Source organism: Canis lupus, chromosome 4 (genome assembly GCF_048164855.1).
Source record: "Canis lupus baileyi chromosome 4, mCanLup2.hap1, whole genome shotgun sequence".
In the NCBI taxonomy this organism is placed as follows: Eukaryota; Metazoa; Chordata; class Mammalia; order Carnivora; family Canidae; genus Canis; species Canis lupus.
Window position 1 is genome coordinate 87,993,881 of NC_132841.1, and position 18,236 is coordinate 88,012,116.

The following is an 18,236-nucleotide window of genomic DNA, read 5'->3' on the forward strand; positions in this document are numbered from 1 at the left end:
TTTTTCTTTTAGTGGCAAAGCATTTCTATAACACTGGTTGAGAAAGTTCAGATGATTGCTGTAATCCTAGGATCCCTGTTCTTAATAGCGAGTGTGACCTGGCTCCTCTGGTCAGCGTTCAGCCCCTATGCAGTGTGGCAGAGGAAGGACATCCTTTTTCAAATCTGCTATGGAATGTATGGTTTTATGGATCTAGTGTGCATAGGTAAGACCATGACGTTAAACATTAACTGTCAGTAACGCATTTCTTGCAGCTGCCGTGTCGCCACCGGGGGGATCTGACATAACATGTCGTGGTTCACGTGACCTTGGTTCTCCAGTTACCTGACTGTTGGGGTGTCACAATCTGCCCGCCTCCCTCCAAAAGCGTAATATCCCTCTTCCCAAGGAGTCCGACAAAATTAACGGGATGACGCCCATTTAAAGCGATTTAAAGGAAGGAGGAGTGGAAGGAAAGACGGGGGTGAGGGGGCAAGATAAGGAGAGTCATTTGTTTCTGCGGCGTGAGAGCCAATCAGCCCCCCTCCCGCAAGCCCAGGAGGGAAGCACCGAGGGCCGCTGGGTGCTCCGGGCATCTGGGGAGAGGACGGAGGGGCACCTGCAGGCCTCACCTCTCGGCCGGGCGCCTCGGTTCCTTGGGGGCATGAAGTGCTCTCTGAGCGGTGGGGACCAGGGGTCAGCTTTGCTGTCTTGGGCTCCTTTTGTTTTGCTTAATAACTTCAGTGGCTTAGAAGAGGAAAAGGATCAAATATTTTAAACAGATCCTACCAAAAAGGTTGCTTACACGCTTCTCTTGGCCGACCTGCGGTTCCCCGTCCCAGGAGGTAAGGGAAGCCGATCCACGCAGCGCCACGTGGCGTGTGAGGTGCTGCCCCAGCGCCGGGTGGTGGCTGCTTGGCGGCAGGGCCGAGGACACAGAGGGGTGCTCGCTGTCCTCTCGGGGTGCAGGTGTCTTAGCGGGGCGTGGAGGTTGCAGGGAGGCAGCCCTGCTTTCCAGCAGCGGTTCCCAAAGTGCGGTCCCGCTGCTGCTTTTTAAGCAATGCTCATTCTCGGGCCCCCCCATCCGCCCAGGTAGGAGATTCAGGTTAGGGCCCCCCCATCCGCCCAGGTAGGAGATTCAGGTTAGGGCCCCCCGGCGTCTGCGCCTCCCAAGCCCACTGCCATGCTGCCCCGAACCACTGCTTTCGGGGAGTGGCGCGACCGGGGACCCCGCGCCCGGCTCCCAGTCCTGGCCTCCCCGGGGCAGGGCCGCGTGGTTTCTCTGTGTCCTGTTTTCTCACCCACGAAGGAGGAAGTAATCATCTCTAGCACAGAGGCCTAAATAAAGGAAATCATGATCATAAACAATTACGTTATTAATTGGAAGTTATAAATTTGAATAAGTCACAAATGTTAAAATAGTTTGAATCATTTAAATTAATGCCTCTACTCACCAGAGCCTTAATTTAACCAGAAGTTTTAAATATTCTCAGTGACTTCTTTTCCTAAAAGAACTCTATAAATTTTAAAATAGGATTAGCCTGAATTTCCTCTCCTTTCCTTCCTCCCTTGCCACTCGTACAAGACTAATAGGAAGGAAAATGATCACATTTCAGGCCAGGAAGGAAAAAAGAAAGGGGGGGAGGTGGGAAATGTCATGAATAATATGTAAACTGAGCAGATGTTGCCTGAATAATTGAGCTAATCATGTATACGAACAGTTTGCATTAAATGTGGTAATGCACTTGTAAGCATTTGAAAATGCTAAGTCTCTAGACAAATATACTCTCCGGGGTATTGCTCCAAATAAAGGAGAGTCGCAAAATTGTCCTACAAATTAATTCCTCAATCAGTTCAGAGATAGATCATATATGTATTTGGTCTTCCAACACAAATGTCATATGAAATGTGATATATCCCGTTGCTATGAAAAGGAGAGATGAAAACACAAAGGAAAAATAAAATAAATTAAAATAAACAAATAAAAGAAAAAAAAAAAGAAAAGAAAACACAAAGGAACCATCAGGCTCCCAGGCCAAGCTGGAGGGAAAGGGCCCCGGTGACTTTTGATATCGTTACGGCACGAAAGAGGACATACCCGCAGACCCACGTCCTGTTGAGGAAATCACTTTTCCTGGTTTTCACAGCTTGCCTTTAGTGCTGAGTCACCGTGTCTTAAATTTTGATTGTGAATGCCACTCTTTTAATCAAAATCATTACATTCTGGTTTTAAAAGCACATGCATATATGAGCTAATGATTTTTTGGCAGAATATGACCTACTTGGGCTCCCCCTTTTGAAATCTGGGTATCCGCCCATTTTATAAAGTTACGTTTCTTGGGAACAAGAACCAGTTGATATTTTCCTGGCTTGCACTTTGGAGGGTGAATTTTTATTGAAGTTTTAAATATTGACAATACCTTTCATTACATTTCGACTCATTAAATCCACATCTCATCACCTAAGGGTTTATTTGTATTTTTGAAAAATGTCAAAGAATTCAGATTGAACAGCATTGTTCCTTTCACTTGGTAATCACATTAACTAGCCTGTTTGGGCCCAGAGAAAATCTCTCTCTCTCTCTCTCTCTCTCTCTCTTTTTTTTTTCTCAAGAAGTTGGGAAACTACTTTAGTCAAGTTAGCGAATACACGTGGACCATCCATAGCCAGCTGGATCCTAGCCAGTAATCGCTCCTGCTGACATTTCAGATTAATTCCAATGTCTGTTAAATTAAATGTAGACGGTAACAAAGTAGACTGCATTGATTATACCTCAGATACCCCTCCCTGCAGGACTTAGGGTCTGAGTTAGGGTGGAAAGCACGTTTACAGCTTTGGGTCCAGTTTGCTCAGCTCAGTTCAAGAAATACTTATTGAGAAGTTTCTTTGTGTTGGACACGGGGCGAGGTGCCGGGGACACAAATCAGGGTCGGTCACTGGCTTGCCCCCAAGCAGCTCCCGGGCACGCAGGGGGGCAGGCACGTCAGTAGGTGATGGGAAGACGGTGGGATGTGCATAGTTCTGGAAGGATGTGCAGGGGGTGGTAGCTGGACAAGCAGGGAGACGTGAGTGCTGGGGTGTTGATGCAAGGTGGGGGTGGTTCCAGGCAGAGTCCAAGGGGAAGGGACGGCCAAGCAGGCTGACAGGTGAATAGATGCTTAGCAAGTGGGGAGGTGGCTCCCTTGTCACCTTTGGAGGATGTAAGATTGGCTCCCCCCGTTCTGAGGGCCTTCAAGTGCATGGAGACGTTCCCACATCCCCGTTTGCTCAAGCTTTTCAAGCTTGTTTATACCTAAATGAGAAGGAGCAGACTGATGGCTTCATAAACATTCTGTTTAAAAAAAAAAAATAGTTCTGAAAATCTAGAGTAGATTGTTCCTGAGTGAAGAAGTGGTATAATCCAGCCAGGGGTTGTAAACGCTTAGGAAGACATTATTATTATTGGACTGTTGAATGGAAAATGCAAAGATTTGTCGAAAACGTATTTACTTGGGGGAAATTTGTTTACTTATTTCTACACACAGTGAAACTGTCTTTTTGCTTTTATTCCTTATCGTTAATTCATGCCTTTTCTCCTTTCCCAAGATTCGGGTTTTTTTTTCCTCATTTTCAAGTGTCGAATTCTCGCAGGGTTCTGGGTACTATGAGAGTTGAGATGCCCGGGCTCTGGTTGCTCAGTAGAACTTACCGCAACGATAAAAATGTATATCCGGTGTCCAGCACCGCAGACGCCAGCGCCGAGCTACATTTGGCTCTGGAGCACTTGAATGTGGTTAGTGAAAAGGAGGAACTGAACTTCCGATCTAATTTTCTTTAAATTAACTTAAATTTCAATAAAGTAGCCACACGTGGCTAGTGGCTATCATCCTGGACAGCGCAGAGCCTAGACGATGATCGAAATGCAACGTGTAAGGGTTTCGAGTCACACCGTTCCCCTCACCTGGACGAACAGGTTGTATTTCTTAAATGACCAAGAAGCTCTGTGCCGAGAGAGGCGAAGAAAGTAAGACTAGAACTGAAGAAGGCTGAGGGAGAGCTGGTAAAGCTGAGCAGGCGGTGGCCGAGGCGGTGGGGGGCGTGTGTGCCTTAAGGAGGTCGGAGTGTGGAGCGATCACGCGCCCTTACACGTGGGGAGCCCTCTCAACACTTAGGCACCCGGCACGCCAGCTGTGCTTGTTCCCAGGAAACCCGCCATCCAGGATTTACATCACTGAGCCCGGGGCAGTAATTTACGGAGAAAGGCCGAAGCAGGCCGGGTTGGCTCCCTCCTGAGATGTGCTCGGCGGACCAAGGAAGGTTCCGAACCCGGAGTCGGGGGCAGGTGCCCGGCGGCAGGCGTGGCGCTGGGGGGCTCGCGGCTGGCCCCTGGCCCCGGCCTTTGCACGCGGAGAGAAGGGCAGGCGGCCCCGTGCGCCGGCGCAGGCTTCGGAGGAAGCTGTTCCACGAGGACAGTGCCCGTCGTGGTGAACGGAAGGCGGGGGACGGAGCTAGCCACGGGCACCGGGGGCCGCTGCCTACCAGGCTTCTGACACGGGACGGCGGCGGCGCGGGTGGCGTCCGCGTCCGGGAGGACCCGGTGACGACGGCCCAGTGGCCAAGCCAGACCGCAAGCCCGTTGCGTGAGCGGCCTCCGGAGCAGGGACAGCGGAGCCCGGGCCTCGCGGCGCTGACGCCGCACATCGGGGCAACCGCGTGCCCGCAGGATGGCTCGGTCTTCCCTGAGATGCCCGAAAAGAGGCCGGTTGCGCCTGTAAAACTTAAAAACTTAGATCACGCTTGTTCTTTTAAAAACATTGTCCTTAATTGTCCATGTGGCATCAACATGACCGTGTTGGAACAACCTGTCCTGTGAGCACAGGAGGCCTCCAGGGAGACCAGCCCTGCCGCCTCCACCGGGGGGGGGGGGGGGGGGGGGTGTTCACTCTCACCGGGTGTGCACGGCCCGGATATGTGGTGTCTCGGTGCAAGTGGATCGGGCTGCTCAGCTCGTTGGAAACACGGTCGTCTTGTGTGGCCACATGACCCAGAGGTCTTCCCTGTCAGGGCCCACGGGCGACTGCTTACCGTCCTCGTCCTGGTGGGTGTTCAGGCTCAGCACCTGCGCAGGTAGAAACACACAGCCTGGGAGTGTTTCCTTGGGCGGGCAGATGCGGGCAGATGTGGGCAGGCGCGGGGAAGTGGGGCAGGTGGGGGCAGGTGGGGGCAGGTGGGGGCAGGCACGGGCAGGTGGGGGCAGGTGGGGGCAGGTGCGGGCAGGCGGGGGCAGGCGGGGGCAGGCGCAGACAGGAGGGGCAGGCAGGCTCGGGCAGTTGGGGCAGGTGTGGGCAGGCGAGGGTAGGTGCGGGCAGGTGCAGGGGGCAGGTGTGGGCAGGCACAGGCAGACAAGGGGGCGAGTGGCTTAGCAGTAAGTGCACGTCTCACTGCTCTCCGAGGGCCCTAGGCTCCCACTGCCCCGGCCAGCCAAGAACCCCACTTCCCACACTTGGACACAGGGGCCCCCGCTTTCCTGCCATTCTCCTCGGTAGTCTCCCCGTAGCGTGCTCTCCTGAAAGTCTGTCTCATGACTGTTTGGGCTCGCAGGGGAGTAAGGACGTGCACCCTGAGCCGTGTTCTCAGTGCGGCCTGTCCTGCCTGGCATCTTTGGGGGTGCGGTCGGAGGGGCGCCCACCAGCTGTGCCCTGTAAACACTCCCCCTCTTCTTCCTGTAAGTGAAGCCCAAAGATGGGATCAAGGTCAAGGCTCGCTGCCTCTCCACCCCTCCTCCCCTCCCCGCACACGTCAGGAGCGCAGGACCAGATCTTGTATCTGTGATACCATCAAACACTCAAGGGGTTTCACTTCTCAGTCTGTCTCTTTTTCCACATGGGAAGTGCTCCCAGAAATTGCTTTTAGGAAAATTGCCTCCTCTGGCACTTGGGTCTGTGGCTGAAGCACTGAGTCTACTCCTGCCCGTCTCCGGGTTACGCCGCGCCTCAGCTTAGAGGACAGGCACGCGGACCCACCGGGAGCCAAACGTCTCTCCGGGCCGTTGTGGAATAATGAAATTAAGTATAACCTGATTGCTTATGTTGTCCTGCTTTTGAAGACTGTGGAGATTGGGGAATTTTTTTTTTTTTAAAAGAACCTGATAGAGGCTTGGATGAGGATCAGATCAAAGTAACTTCTCCTTAATGTACCAATTATAGTCAATACTGGGGAAAAAAAATGCTCCTTTTGCAGAAATTCCATCCTCTCCAACGTCAGGTTTTATTTTCCTCTATTCTAAATCTAATTAATTTAAAAAATCATGTGGATTCTTACAGCTATTTAGTTTTGAAAACTCTGTTTTCCGTAGTTGATGATCTAGGAGCTCAAGGTTCCTGGGCACACACAGATGAACTATGTAGAGAACCCAGTTGGTAATATATTCCCATTTCATTATAGAAGTTCAAATAAATAAATACCACATATCCCTGTGGTCTTTGGTAATATCAGACAGATGCTTACATGTTGGAAAGCCAAGGTAATATTTCTCTCTCGCGTTCCATACTGTTTCACTGTGCTGGGTTTTTTTTTTCCCCAGGCAGAGCAGCTAAAAGTTACACATGTGATCGAACCTTTTACTGACATGAAACTTAAAAATGCACCTTTTCTAATTCTGTGATATTATATGAGGGAACGTGAAGAATTTTGGCCAAGAATTTCAGGTTAATCCAACTCTTGGTTATCACAGATGAGTTCTTCTCATTGAGGATGGCCAGTGGTCTATTTCATGCCAGGGTTGTTTCTTCCTAAAATGATGCTTTTAGGTTGTCTTCCTTCCTGTGGCTTGCTTTCAACAAATACAAGCCAATTAACATAAGCAAAGCATGATTAAGAAAGTAAATCAACTAAGGAGAAGGAATCCTAAATGCATTCCAAGCAAAATATAAATGACTTTTGGACTATCTCTTGTTTAAAATTTTCCATGCTCTCTGGCGCTTCTCAGCGTGATTCAGAAATTGACAATATTTCCTGAAGTATTTTCGGTGAAAAACAAGATATTTACTTAAGGAGTTTGAAAGAGATTAGCATTGGAGGTTGGAATATGCCGTGATTTAGAGCAGAAAGAAAAGAAGTTTTCTGGAGACTGCAGGAGAGCCTTGGGTTCTTACACTGTCCCGGGGGGAGGTGGTCAACCATGCGAATGAAAGTGTCTAAAAGAGAAATTTAGGCAAAGTTGATAAAGTGTGCAGCCCTTGGGTCATTGTAGAGAGACACAATATTTATGGATAAATGCAAAAATCTGTCCGGGTGAAAAATGTGCAGGAGAACAGTCCCGCTCAGCACATTCTCCCGGGCCTGTGTAGGCACCGTCTTGCTCAAAGGGACTGAGGACGTCTGGTAGAGCCGGAGAGCCACGACCCTAGAACCCAGGGTGATCTGGGTGGGCCTCCTCTCTGGAAAGCGGGGAGGATGGATGTCAGCCAGCGACGCCCCCACACCTCTTCTCAGGTCCGCATGAGCAGGGCAGCCCCACCCCACTCAACACGGTCAGCAAGTTTGATCGGAAGACTCCAAATACATGTAAAAATTTTTATTTTTTTTTAAAGATTTTTTATTTATGAGAGAGAGAGGCAGAGACACAGGCAGAGGGAGAAGCAGGCTCCATGCGGGGAGCCTGATGTGGGACTCAATCCCGGGTCTCCAGGGTCACGCCCTGGGCTGAAGGCGGCACTAAAATGCTGGGCCACCTGGGCTGCCCTATTTTTTTTTTTTTTTAATCACAAAATGCTGGGAACCCATTTCCGGCCTTTCCTGGGCCTGTAGGCTCTCCCACCCCAGTCACCAGCACCACGCCTGGGAGCTGAGCTACTGAAGCCATTCAGAGAGCAGAGCTTGAAGGTCCGTCGGTCGGCCTTCAGCGCAGAAGTGGGGAAGCAGAGGCCGTCTGGGAGCCATGGGCAGGGCTCTGGGGTGCCCCCGGGGGCGTCCGCGCAGGCCCGGGAGGCAGTAACGGGGATGCGTCAGGCGGGTGACAAAGCCCCTTGCTGTTTGGCAGAGTGATGGGGACTGGCTGGGAGCCGGGGCCCGGGCGCTAAGGCAGGGCCCGAGCCCTCCCGTCCACACTTCGTCCCCGGCCGAGGGCTGGCTCGTGCGGGCCGCGGCAGCGGGTCTAAGCAGGCGTCAGGCCCCGGACATAGCACGGCCTCACTTAGCAAGAGTCTGAAGCGGGAGGCCGCCCCGATCATTGCATTTCTGGCTCCAGAGCACATCCCTGTCGGCTCCCAGAAGGGGGCCCGAGGGGCGCTCTAGTCGGAAGCGTCGGAGCAGGAGCACGTCTTCACCTCGTACGTGCTCTGGGAAGGGCTCCGTCCTTGGCACTCTGTCACGGATTAAATGCTTTTCTCACGCCTCAACCATACGGTGTTGGCCGATTTCTCTCAAGATTATCATCCAGGTTAGTCACCGGAGGGGCTGCTGCCCTCGAAGCCCAGGGACTAGACTAGAAGGACTGGGTCTCGCCCCTGGGCCTCCTTCAGAGCCGTCCCTGAGACGGGCTCTCCAAGCAGACCGACCCTCTGGGCTCCCGCACGCCGGAGAAGACGACCCACTGCCCTCCTCTCCTTCGACCTTGTGAAGCTCAAGCTCTTTTGGAGAAACGTGGATACAGTCAGCGGAGCAAAGACCAAAACCGCGCACATTGTCGACTTCCATCGTCTGCAGAGAAAATGTGGTCCTCTCGGCCATCTCTCTCTCAGCCGGGGGCACTTGAGCCAAAGGGGAACCAGTCGTCTCCGGAACCGAGGTTTTCCGAGTGTTGACCATGTAGTTATAAGCCTAGAGAGCGGGACAGACATGTCAATGGAGCACAGGGCCCGCCGACGCCTCTCGAACAGCCCGTGATCAAAGGATGCTTGTTGACATTTCGAAAAATGTCTTTAAAAAATATTGAGAGAAGAGTATTATTTCGTGACGTATGATAATTAGACCACGTACAGAGTTCGGGGCCCATCGGTAAAGCTTTCTTGGGACCCAGACACGCCCACTCACTCAGGTGCTGCCGATGAGTAGTTACAGCCTCGTCACCGAGGCACCGTAGTGTTCACGTAGCCTAAAACATTTGCGGTCTGGCCCTTTCCAGAAAAGGTTTGTGGAGCCCAGAATATAGCATGTTTCCCTGCTCTCCAGCTGCTGGAGAGAGACAGGGAGATGAGCAATTAAAGTGGAAAATGGAAGGTTCCAGGAGACAAACGTATGTGAGAGCAGGTGGGAGCCTGGTTAAGCGTCCTTGGGGGCAGCAGAATCTGTGGGGAGGGAGAAATCTTGAGCTAAATTTTGAAGAGCGTGAAAGGGGCCCAAGCCCATCAGCACACGAAATCGTGTATTTCTGAGGACTCACACGTAATTCGGCGTGACGAGAGCAAGAGATGCTTGCTGGGGAGCCACAGCGGGGATAGGGTCTGACCATGTAGAGGGGCCCTGTGGGCGGGGCACGGGTGGGGACCCCTGGAGGGCGGCCGCTGTGGGTGGCCGGTCAGCCTGGTACTGAAGAAAGAGCGTTGGCAGCGGGGGGCTTGAAGGAGCGGGGACGCGGGCGCAGAGGGCGTGCGAGGCCGAGGGGTGGCCATCCGGGCATGCCCGGGCCCTGCCTTAGGGGAACCAGGCAGCCGCTGGGCCCAGGGTGGTGATCCCGGGTGTGCAGTGGGAGCCACGGAGGCAGAGTGGGAGTGGGGGGCACCGGACAGGATGCGGGAGGCCCACGGGCAGCTGGGGGGGGCGGTAGGTCTGTTGGAACATCTTCTTCGCCGAATGTCTGCGGGGCCCAGGGGTGCGTCCGGGGGGCTCTGTGCAGGGTCTGCAGCTCAGCACCGGCTCGGAGCTCGAGAGTCTGTCGGGTGGAGCGGGGTGTGCAGGGCTCTGCGACCGGGTGAGGCCACGGGGACCCGGCAGCCGGCGGAGGAGGGTGACGGGCAGGACACTGCGGGCCGGGCTGCGGGAAGGCGGGCTGGGGGCACCGGGGGGGACCGGGGGGGGGCACCAGGGCACCCAAGGCAGAAGCTGGCGCTGGGCGTGGAGCCAGGGCAGGTGCCTGTTCTAATGGTAGAGCCGCGCTTGGGGGGCCTGGGAAGACACCCTGGGAGAAGTGAGGGACCAGGCCCCGGACGGCAGCCGGGTGCCCGTGGGAGCAGAGCTGGGCTGCCGGCGAGGGGTGGCCCACGACCTCTGGGCTGGCGGCCAGGCCGGCAGCGGGTCCAGGCACCGCGGGGGAACGAGGGGCCCTGACATGCACTGGGCTGCGGGGGGTCGGCCGAGCGCTGGCACAGCTGGCACCCAGGCTGGAGCGGGGGTCCGGGGCCCACCTCCGCCTCCAGCGCCCCGAGAGCCACCGCAGGGTGGGGTGTGTGTCCTGGGCTCTGGGGAGTGAAGGGGAGGTCCAGGAGCGCTGAGCCTGCGACAGTGGGTGAGGAGCCTGGACGGGGTGCTTGTCCCCAGGGCAGGAGCGCCGAGGGCCGGGGGCAGCGGAGGCCGGGGTGCACAGCAGGTTACGGGGGGGCCGGTCCGCACCGGCCTGCAGCCGTGTGTGCCTCGCGGGAGTCGGGGACGGTCACCGGTGATGGCCGAGAGTGGCGGGGCGGGAAGGGGCATCTGTAGGGCTGCAGCGCGTACCATCTGTGCGACTTCACCCCTCCCTCCGTGCGCTGCTACTGCTTCCTGGGAGACGGTGGTGGGAGCCTGAGGGCACGGGCCCCGCACACCGAGCAGCCCAGACAGGTCGGAGCGTGTCCCCGGCCACCTGGACAGTGGCTTCGTCCCGAGGCCACCGCACCCACAATGGGAAGTTTCCTGGGGGCAGAGACCACAGTAGGTTGCGTGGCGGTGGGAACCCTGGCGCGAAGACGCAGCCCCTTAACCTAGAATCCGGGTGATTGTTCTTCCAAACCGGCTCCTGCTTCTTTGGGGCAATCTCCTGGCTTTGAACTATTTTGCAGCCAAGAACTTTATTTACTGAAGAGAATGTGAGCACGACCCCTCTGCTAGATGATGCTTCACTGCACAACACAGAGGCTTAGGGGTGTGGGGGGACCGGCAGGGAGCAGGACACGAACTTGGGGCACGAGGCAGCACAGATAGGAGCACAGAACTGAAGCCTGTACGTGTTTTCAGCTGCTTCCAAATACATAGAAATAAGGTTTTAAAGACCATACCTGCCTGCAGTGCTATCTCAGGTTATGTTTTCTAATCCAGGTATTATTCAAAGCAATTTTCTTCAAATTCCCCATTTAATCCTCCCAACACTCGACGAGGCGTAGGTACTGTTGCTCTTCTCATCTCAGAAACGAGAGCACCTAAGGGTCCAGTAAGTAGTCCCCCCCCCCTCCAAGGTCACACAGATTGCAAGAGGGACCTGAGACTGGAATTCAGACCTTGTGGCTCCAGAGTCTGTGTCCGAATATTTATGTGATTCAGTTAATTCTATTTATTATTTAGCAAATGCCCCTCCTTATACGCTGAGCTCGAATGATTCATTTACAGGATGACGTTTGTTCATGAGGCAAAACCACACTAGTTGTGGTCTCAAACACCTAGGGCGTAACGATGGAAATGAAGGTTTTTGAGGTATAGGGGAGCTGATTTTAGATCAGAAATGGAGGGAAAAAGCGTCCCCCCAAATCCAAAGCAATGTAGCCATTTTGTGAAGTCTTTGCTCACTTATCTAAGTCAACAGAGCCTGTAGAACATGCTGAAACATTAGTAGAGGACGGGCAACATCTAACACAGCGTCCCAAGACCAATCTCTTTCCAATGATGTGAGTGAAACAATTTTCTAATAAGAATTTGTATGTAAAGAATCACATCTAAACCTTGAATTTTGTTGCTGGATCACAGAATAGAAGATTAAGGAAACTGAAGGTCTGAGCATTTTAATATTCAGGTTAAAAAATTCCATTAGTATTTTCAATTAAAAAAAAAATCTTACCGATGTCGTGTGAGTGAAATCAAAGAGTTAGAAATCTTATTTACGTTTAGGTGGTTGCTTTTGTGTGGAACTTCCACCCACCGCCTATAGGATTTAAGAGAAATGAGAAACGAAGCCAACAAAGACGCAGTAGCCTATTTACAGATGCAAAGATGAACGGGTTTTAATTAGATATTTCAGTTTACTTATTACTTACTTATTCAGTTTAGATCTTTTTTAGTATCATTCTCACTCTGAAAAAATAGAACGACCAATACACGTTTGCTTTACTCTAGAGATTAATAAAATGGTGTTCTGTGAGTTTGCCGTAGACTGTTCGTCCATTGGAAAAGGAGGAAAATTAGCTGTGCTTGTTTCTGCCCGCTGCTAGGAAGAGCCCACGGACACTTTCCTTCTAAGAACCGTGTCTGGTCTGGAGCGCCTGGGTGGCTCCGTCCGCTCAGCATCTGACTCTCGATCTCAGCTTGGGTCTTGTTCTCAGCGATGTGAGTTTGGGCCCTGCATTGAGCTCCGTGCTGGGATGGAGCTTACTTAAGGGGGGGGTGGGGGAACTGTTTTTAGTCCATATACCAACACATGGAAAACAAATAGAAATCTACCAAAGTAGATTCTCCATTCGGAAAACTTTAGCACAGAAAATGGACGTTGATAGGTTTTTTTTTTCACCCAATACTGTTACACTGGGGTTTTCGGAGTTACTTTTATAAATTGTGAGGGTCGCTGTAATCCTTCCCAACGCTGCAGCGTACCCTTCAAGATAAAGACCAGAGAAGAACGCGCCATCCCAGCCTCGGAAGGGACTGTGATTCTATCTGCTTCATAATATAACATCCCTTGAGGCAACGAGACACTAGGGTGGACTGGCTTTTGGCCAAGGATGGCTCCTGAGGTCTGAGTTCTTGCAGAGGAAAACACACTGGACCAGGCATCAAAGGTCTGGCTCTGATCCTGGGCTCTAGCACTAGCGGTGAACCCTGGGGCGAGCCGTGTCACTTCTTTGGGCCTCAGAGTCCTCACCCCCAAAAGGAGTTAGATTAAATCACACCCGACAATTTTTAATTTTGAAATTAAGTGACTATGTCCACCGCCGATCACTGTTTATGATGTCACCCCTTTGCCAAAAGGTGTTTCATCAGTTCATGAATCGAAGGAGAGACTTCAAGTTATATTTGGCTGAAATTAAACTAGTTCTAATCCACACTCCCAGTCATAGGAGGACTCCAGGATATCTTTGTCATCATCAAGGGCATTGGGCTTACTTACTCCTTTTATCGAAATAATCCTATCCATAGGTCAGTCTTTTCACAGGCCCTTTGGGTAGAAGCTTAGATGATGCAACAGTTCTCTCTGGTGAATCCTCTTAAACCGTTTAAAAAATTAATGCATCGCGTGTTTTATAACGTGTAACAAAGCTTGCAGCTTTCGAGGAAGGCTCTGCGGCTATGCCAAAGGTAGATTTGAGAGGCAGGGCTAGTAATTGAAAGATCAGGAGTCTCGTATCTACTAAGGAATAAAAGAAATCATTAAAATAATTGATTGATGGATTGGCTTCTTAGAACAGCAAGTAGTCAGATGAACGGGCAGCATCTCTTTGAGTCTTCCTGTTTTGCCGGGAAATGGCAGAAAAGACTCCATATCTGCCTCTTAGGCTTTAGGCCTGAGCGCAGTCATTCTGTGACTACCTAGGTTCATGATTGTTAGACACAGGCACATATTAGATGACCGGGCCGACGAGACCACGGAGGAGTCGGCTGCAGTTAACTGGGACCGAAAATAAGTCCTTGTAAAGAATTTGAGCTCTTCCGTCCCCTGCCATGCCGTGTGTGTGTCTGTGTGTGTACACATACGTATGCTCATATATGTATGAAACGTGGGCCCTGATTCCTAAACCCTTTGGAGTGCATGTCTCCATCTGGTATCTTAAGCTAGTTCTCTACCATTTTAAAGAACAATACTTGAGACCTTTGTGTTTGTGGCACCATCACAACTAGACTTAAGTTGACCCTTGTTATCCTTTAGATTCCAGGGATGACTACTCTCCTCTTTCTCATTCTCTCTCATTTAGTGAAGATTTGTTGAGCTTCTACTCTGAAGCGTCAAAGTAGGAGTAGGGCTCCTGTCCTCAGGGAGCACACAGCTGATTGAGGTCACGGGCATTTGCACAAATTATTCCACAACGGGTAACGAGTAGAACGATGTGGGTAATTCCTATGTGGTGGTAGAAGGCGGGAGGGAAGGACTAATTTTGAATGGGTCAGAGAAGAAATCACGAGAGAATGTGGGTCTTTCAAATTTTATAATAGTTCATTGTGAAAATGTAGGAGCGATCATTCCACAGAAGTCTCTGTCTTACGGTTGCTGAGAAGATAGAATTAGCAGAATTTTGTGCGAGAGGATAGAGGAGTCTAGGTGATTCCAAGGTTTTAGCTTAATTGACTTGGAAGATGGTCATTAACTGCAACGGGGATGGTAGGTCAAGAAGCAAATTCAACCTATGTCGGGACCTTTCAGAAAAGAGTATGCTTCCCTCCCTGCCAATTAGTAAGCTATCACGCTCCTTATTAAAATTTGGCTCTGCCGTCTTGTTCCATCGCCAGGCAGTGATGTCATCCACATTGAAGATCCAGCACCGATGTGCTCTTGGCATCCAGGCTGATGGCTGCAGACTTCCCTGAGCAGGCAGGAGGACAGAGAGAGTGGCAGGGTCACAGGACAGACACCGTGAATTTTCTCCTGTGTGCTCTCAGAGAAAGGATCACTTAGGGTCTTCACTATGATGATAATCTTTTGGCCGGAGGCACTGTTATGTCCTCTACCGTGGGGCTGGGAGGATCAGGTCATCAGTACTGGGAAATCACCCAGCCTCTAGCTGCAAGGGTTTTCATGCTGTGGGAAGTTTGTGAATAATTCTTATTACAGTTCTTGAACAGAAGATTTTATTACCAGTAGTTTGAGTGTTTGAGCCTCTGAACTTTTTGCCATCGTGATCAAACCTGCCATTCTCAAGTTGAATCTGTGAATTAATACATACATACATATGTATATATATATGTATATAATTTATATTCAACAATGAAAAAAAATCAACTCATCTTTTATAGACGAAAGTGCATTTTTATGTGGGATATTTGTTCTGATATGAACAGCACTGGAAATACATTTTCACAAAAATCCCCATATAATCAGGACATTGTAGTTCCCAAAGACCTGGCTTTTAAGATACCAATTTATGATGGCTTTGTTTTGTGAATCTAGTAACTTCAGCATATATATATATACGGGACGAAGAGCTAAAATTCTTTACAAGGGCTTATTTTCGGTCCCAGTTAACTGCAGCTGATTTCTCCGTGGTCTTGTTGGCCTGGTCATTAAATATGTGCCTGTCTCTCTCTCTCTATATATATATAGTCTTTCAATTTTCATCTCTGTAAGTTTTATATTTTTGAATTTTTGTTTTTTTCTTTAAGCTCCATACATGTTCAGTTCAACAAAAAGTATTCAGTAGACAAAGAAGGAATCACTCATGTTTATTTCTTCCGGATTCATATTAACAAGATTGAACAATGAGGGAGTGACTTTTAAACTGTTTACCTCTACCGTCACATCTAAGTTTCCGTAACTGTTGGGCATTTAAATTGGGGGTCGATCGGGAAAATACTCCAGGAAGATTAATATATTTTAAGACACTCTAGCAAAGATCATGCAACAAGGGGTCTCTTGGACCCCAGTCTTAATGATAAATGTTTCTTGAGCAGCCATGCTCTGGTCTTCAGCTAATAGAAATTAAGGAGCCAAAGTTGGGTCCACTTTATGAGATTGACTCTAAATTGTTCTTAAGTGGGATTAAATGGGACCCAAAGTGTCCAAAGTACAATGACTCCTCAGAATGACATTGGTTATGTTTTATAGAATATGTGTAGATTTCACTGAGCAAGGTGGGGAGAGAGGGAGAGAGACAGAAATCTTAGCAATGGATGATGGTGAAATTTAATCTAGAAATCTCGGACATCTTCACAGTCAAGAGCCATTTCTGGCCAGATATCTGCTGTGTGTTGCAAGTCCTTTAGCGCTCTCAAAGGTCGTTTTGATTGAACAACACACAGGGCTTTAGCCTTTATTCCTTTGTGGACCTTGCACTTCTTGGGAAAGCTCAGGGTGGGTGCAGCTCCCCAGATGAGGCTATCACCACTTGTAGTGTTGCCTTCAACAACTTTCTTCTTGCAGGTGGTGAGAAGGAGGGGCTGTTTCATTGGCCCTCTTACAGATGTAACAGTGGCCTTTCCTTGGTGTTTCTTCTACTTTATATAAAGACACTAATCCTATCATGAGAGTCTCCCCCTCATGACTTAAAATAGCCCGAATTATCCTCCCAAAGGTCCACCTCCAAATACCATCACATTAGGGATTAGGGCTTCAATGTATGAATTTTGGAGAGACAGTCAGTCCATGGCAAGGACTCTTTTAGTTGCTTTTAATTCTATGACTAAGAGAGACTGCCTTACATTGAAATCTATCAAGAATAGGACTGTAATACTCAAGGTTTATATGTAGACACATCTGAGCTCCAATCTCTTCTCTTATTCTCATATCTTCCTGATGTTGGACAGTTCTTGAATCCCTGAGTCGCAATTTCCTCAACCATGAAATTGTTCAGTCATGGTATCTATTTGTAGAGTTGCTGCCAAGATTAAATGGAAATCTTGCACATAAAGCACCTAGTGCGGTGCTTGGCACAAAATAGATCCTTGATAAAAATTTTAGTTTTGAAAACAACCAAACCTATTTGAACAAGAGCTGACACTGGTAATACAAATAATTAAGTGATTTGATCAGTAGTTCGGTTGTTAATATCAAAAATGTTTTAGTATTTGATTATACATTTTTCAAGCCTCTGTTAATTATAACACATCATTGGTTTGTGTTGAAATAAACACAAGTGGTGGTGGTGTGTGTGTGTGTGTGCACGCACGCACTTGTGTGTGCATGTGAGCATATGTACCTGGATAGCCTCCCCCATCATTTCTTTGGGTAATTAATTCATTTTCTACTACAATATGAGAATTTCAACCGATACAACACTCACAGATTTGGGATATATTTTATCTATACATAAACACTGTGCTTTTATTCCAGTGAAACCAGAAACATTTAAACTTACTTTTTTTTAAGAAGATTATTCCCTAACAAAAATGTTCCTTTGACATCAATAAGGGGATGCTCCAATTAGATGCTACTGGAAGGAAAATGATAGAGAAAGAACCAAACACACACACACACACACACACACACACACACACACACCTCTCAAAACTCCCAAGTTCCTATGAATCACACTTTGTTGACGTTCATGCTATTAATATAACAAGTATCCTAAAATATTTAATATTTACATTTTATAGACATTATCATTGCTTTTCCTTTTAGGTCTAGTGACTCAGATGCAAAAATAAATCTAAGCCTGTTCTTATGTGACCTGAGATGTCAAGGTGACAAATTCATTTTAAGACTTAACTTGAGGTATTACTCAGCAAAGCGACTGGAGAAAGGGAGTTTCTCAGTTGTGAAACAAGAGGAAACGAGCATCAGTAAGAAAGTATGGCAGTATGATTTTTAATAGTTGGATTTTCAGCATATGGGCTAAAGTTGAATGAATCCTTACTTTGGATTTCAGCAATTGTAGTAGCCCTATGTTCTCATTACCTCAAGTAAAAACGGCATTTGCTGTAATTCTAGAAGATTTAAATAAGAAAGAGGAAAATGCACATTACAAAGGACAACCTTGGGAGTGGGGTGGCATTCCTCCTATTTCAGGAAAATTGAAGCTTCTAAAGGGCATGGAGTAATTCTGAGCGCTTATGGGAAATAAAACAAAATCTAAGCATCATTCATAACTTGAAATGCGATTAAGAAGCAGCAAATGGAGCTGGAAATTCAAGAGGACTATGTCTTCACGAAAACTTCAAGTAGCTCCCTCTCTAAATTCAGTTCAGAATGTACCATAAAGACCTGTGGGATTTATTTCTGCACACTGGGTAGATTTATGTATTTAGAAAAGGGCTACCAGAAATGTATTCCCAGAAAGTGGCTTTAAGCTCTAGTAAATGATCTGATTTCTGGCCTCTCAAAGGAAATCAATAAAAAAAGAATAGGATCCTGCAAAATGAGTGGTTTCCTGGGGTGAGGCCATCCCGCATCACTGCACTTCTCCAGAATGAACCTGTTGCAAGCTATAATGGTTATGTGATTAGTGTGAATGAATGTTTCTCACCACATAGATCCACTATTGACTTTTTAATTAATAATAATGTCTTGTGTT

The 18,236-nt window shown here is 49.0% G+C and overlaps 1 protein-coding gene across 1 annotated transcript in view; it reads left to right on the forward strand.

Annotated features, from left to right (window-relative positions):
* Nucleotides 1-18,236, forward strand: part of MARCHF11 (membrane associated ring-CH-type finger 11) — a 106,856-nt gene that overhangs the window by 84,978 nt on the left and 3,642 nt on the right. The window contains exon 6 of the mRNA XM_072822841.1: nt 13-205. Within this exon, the coding sequence (XP_072678942.1) occupies nt 13-205 (193 nt within the window). The remainder of the gene's footprint in view (nt 1-12; nt 206-18,236) is intronic.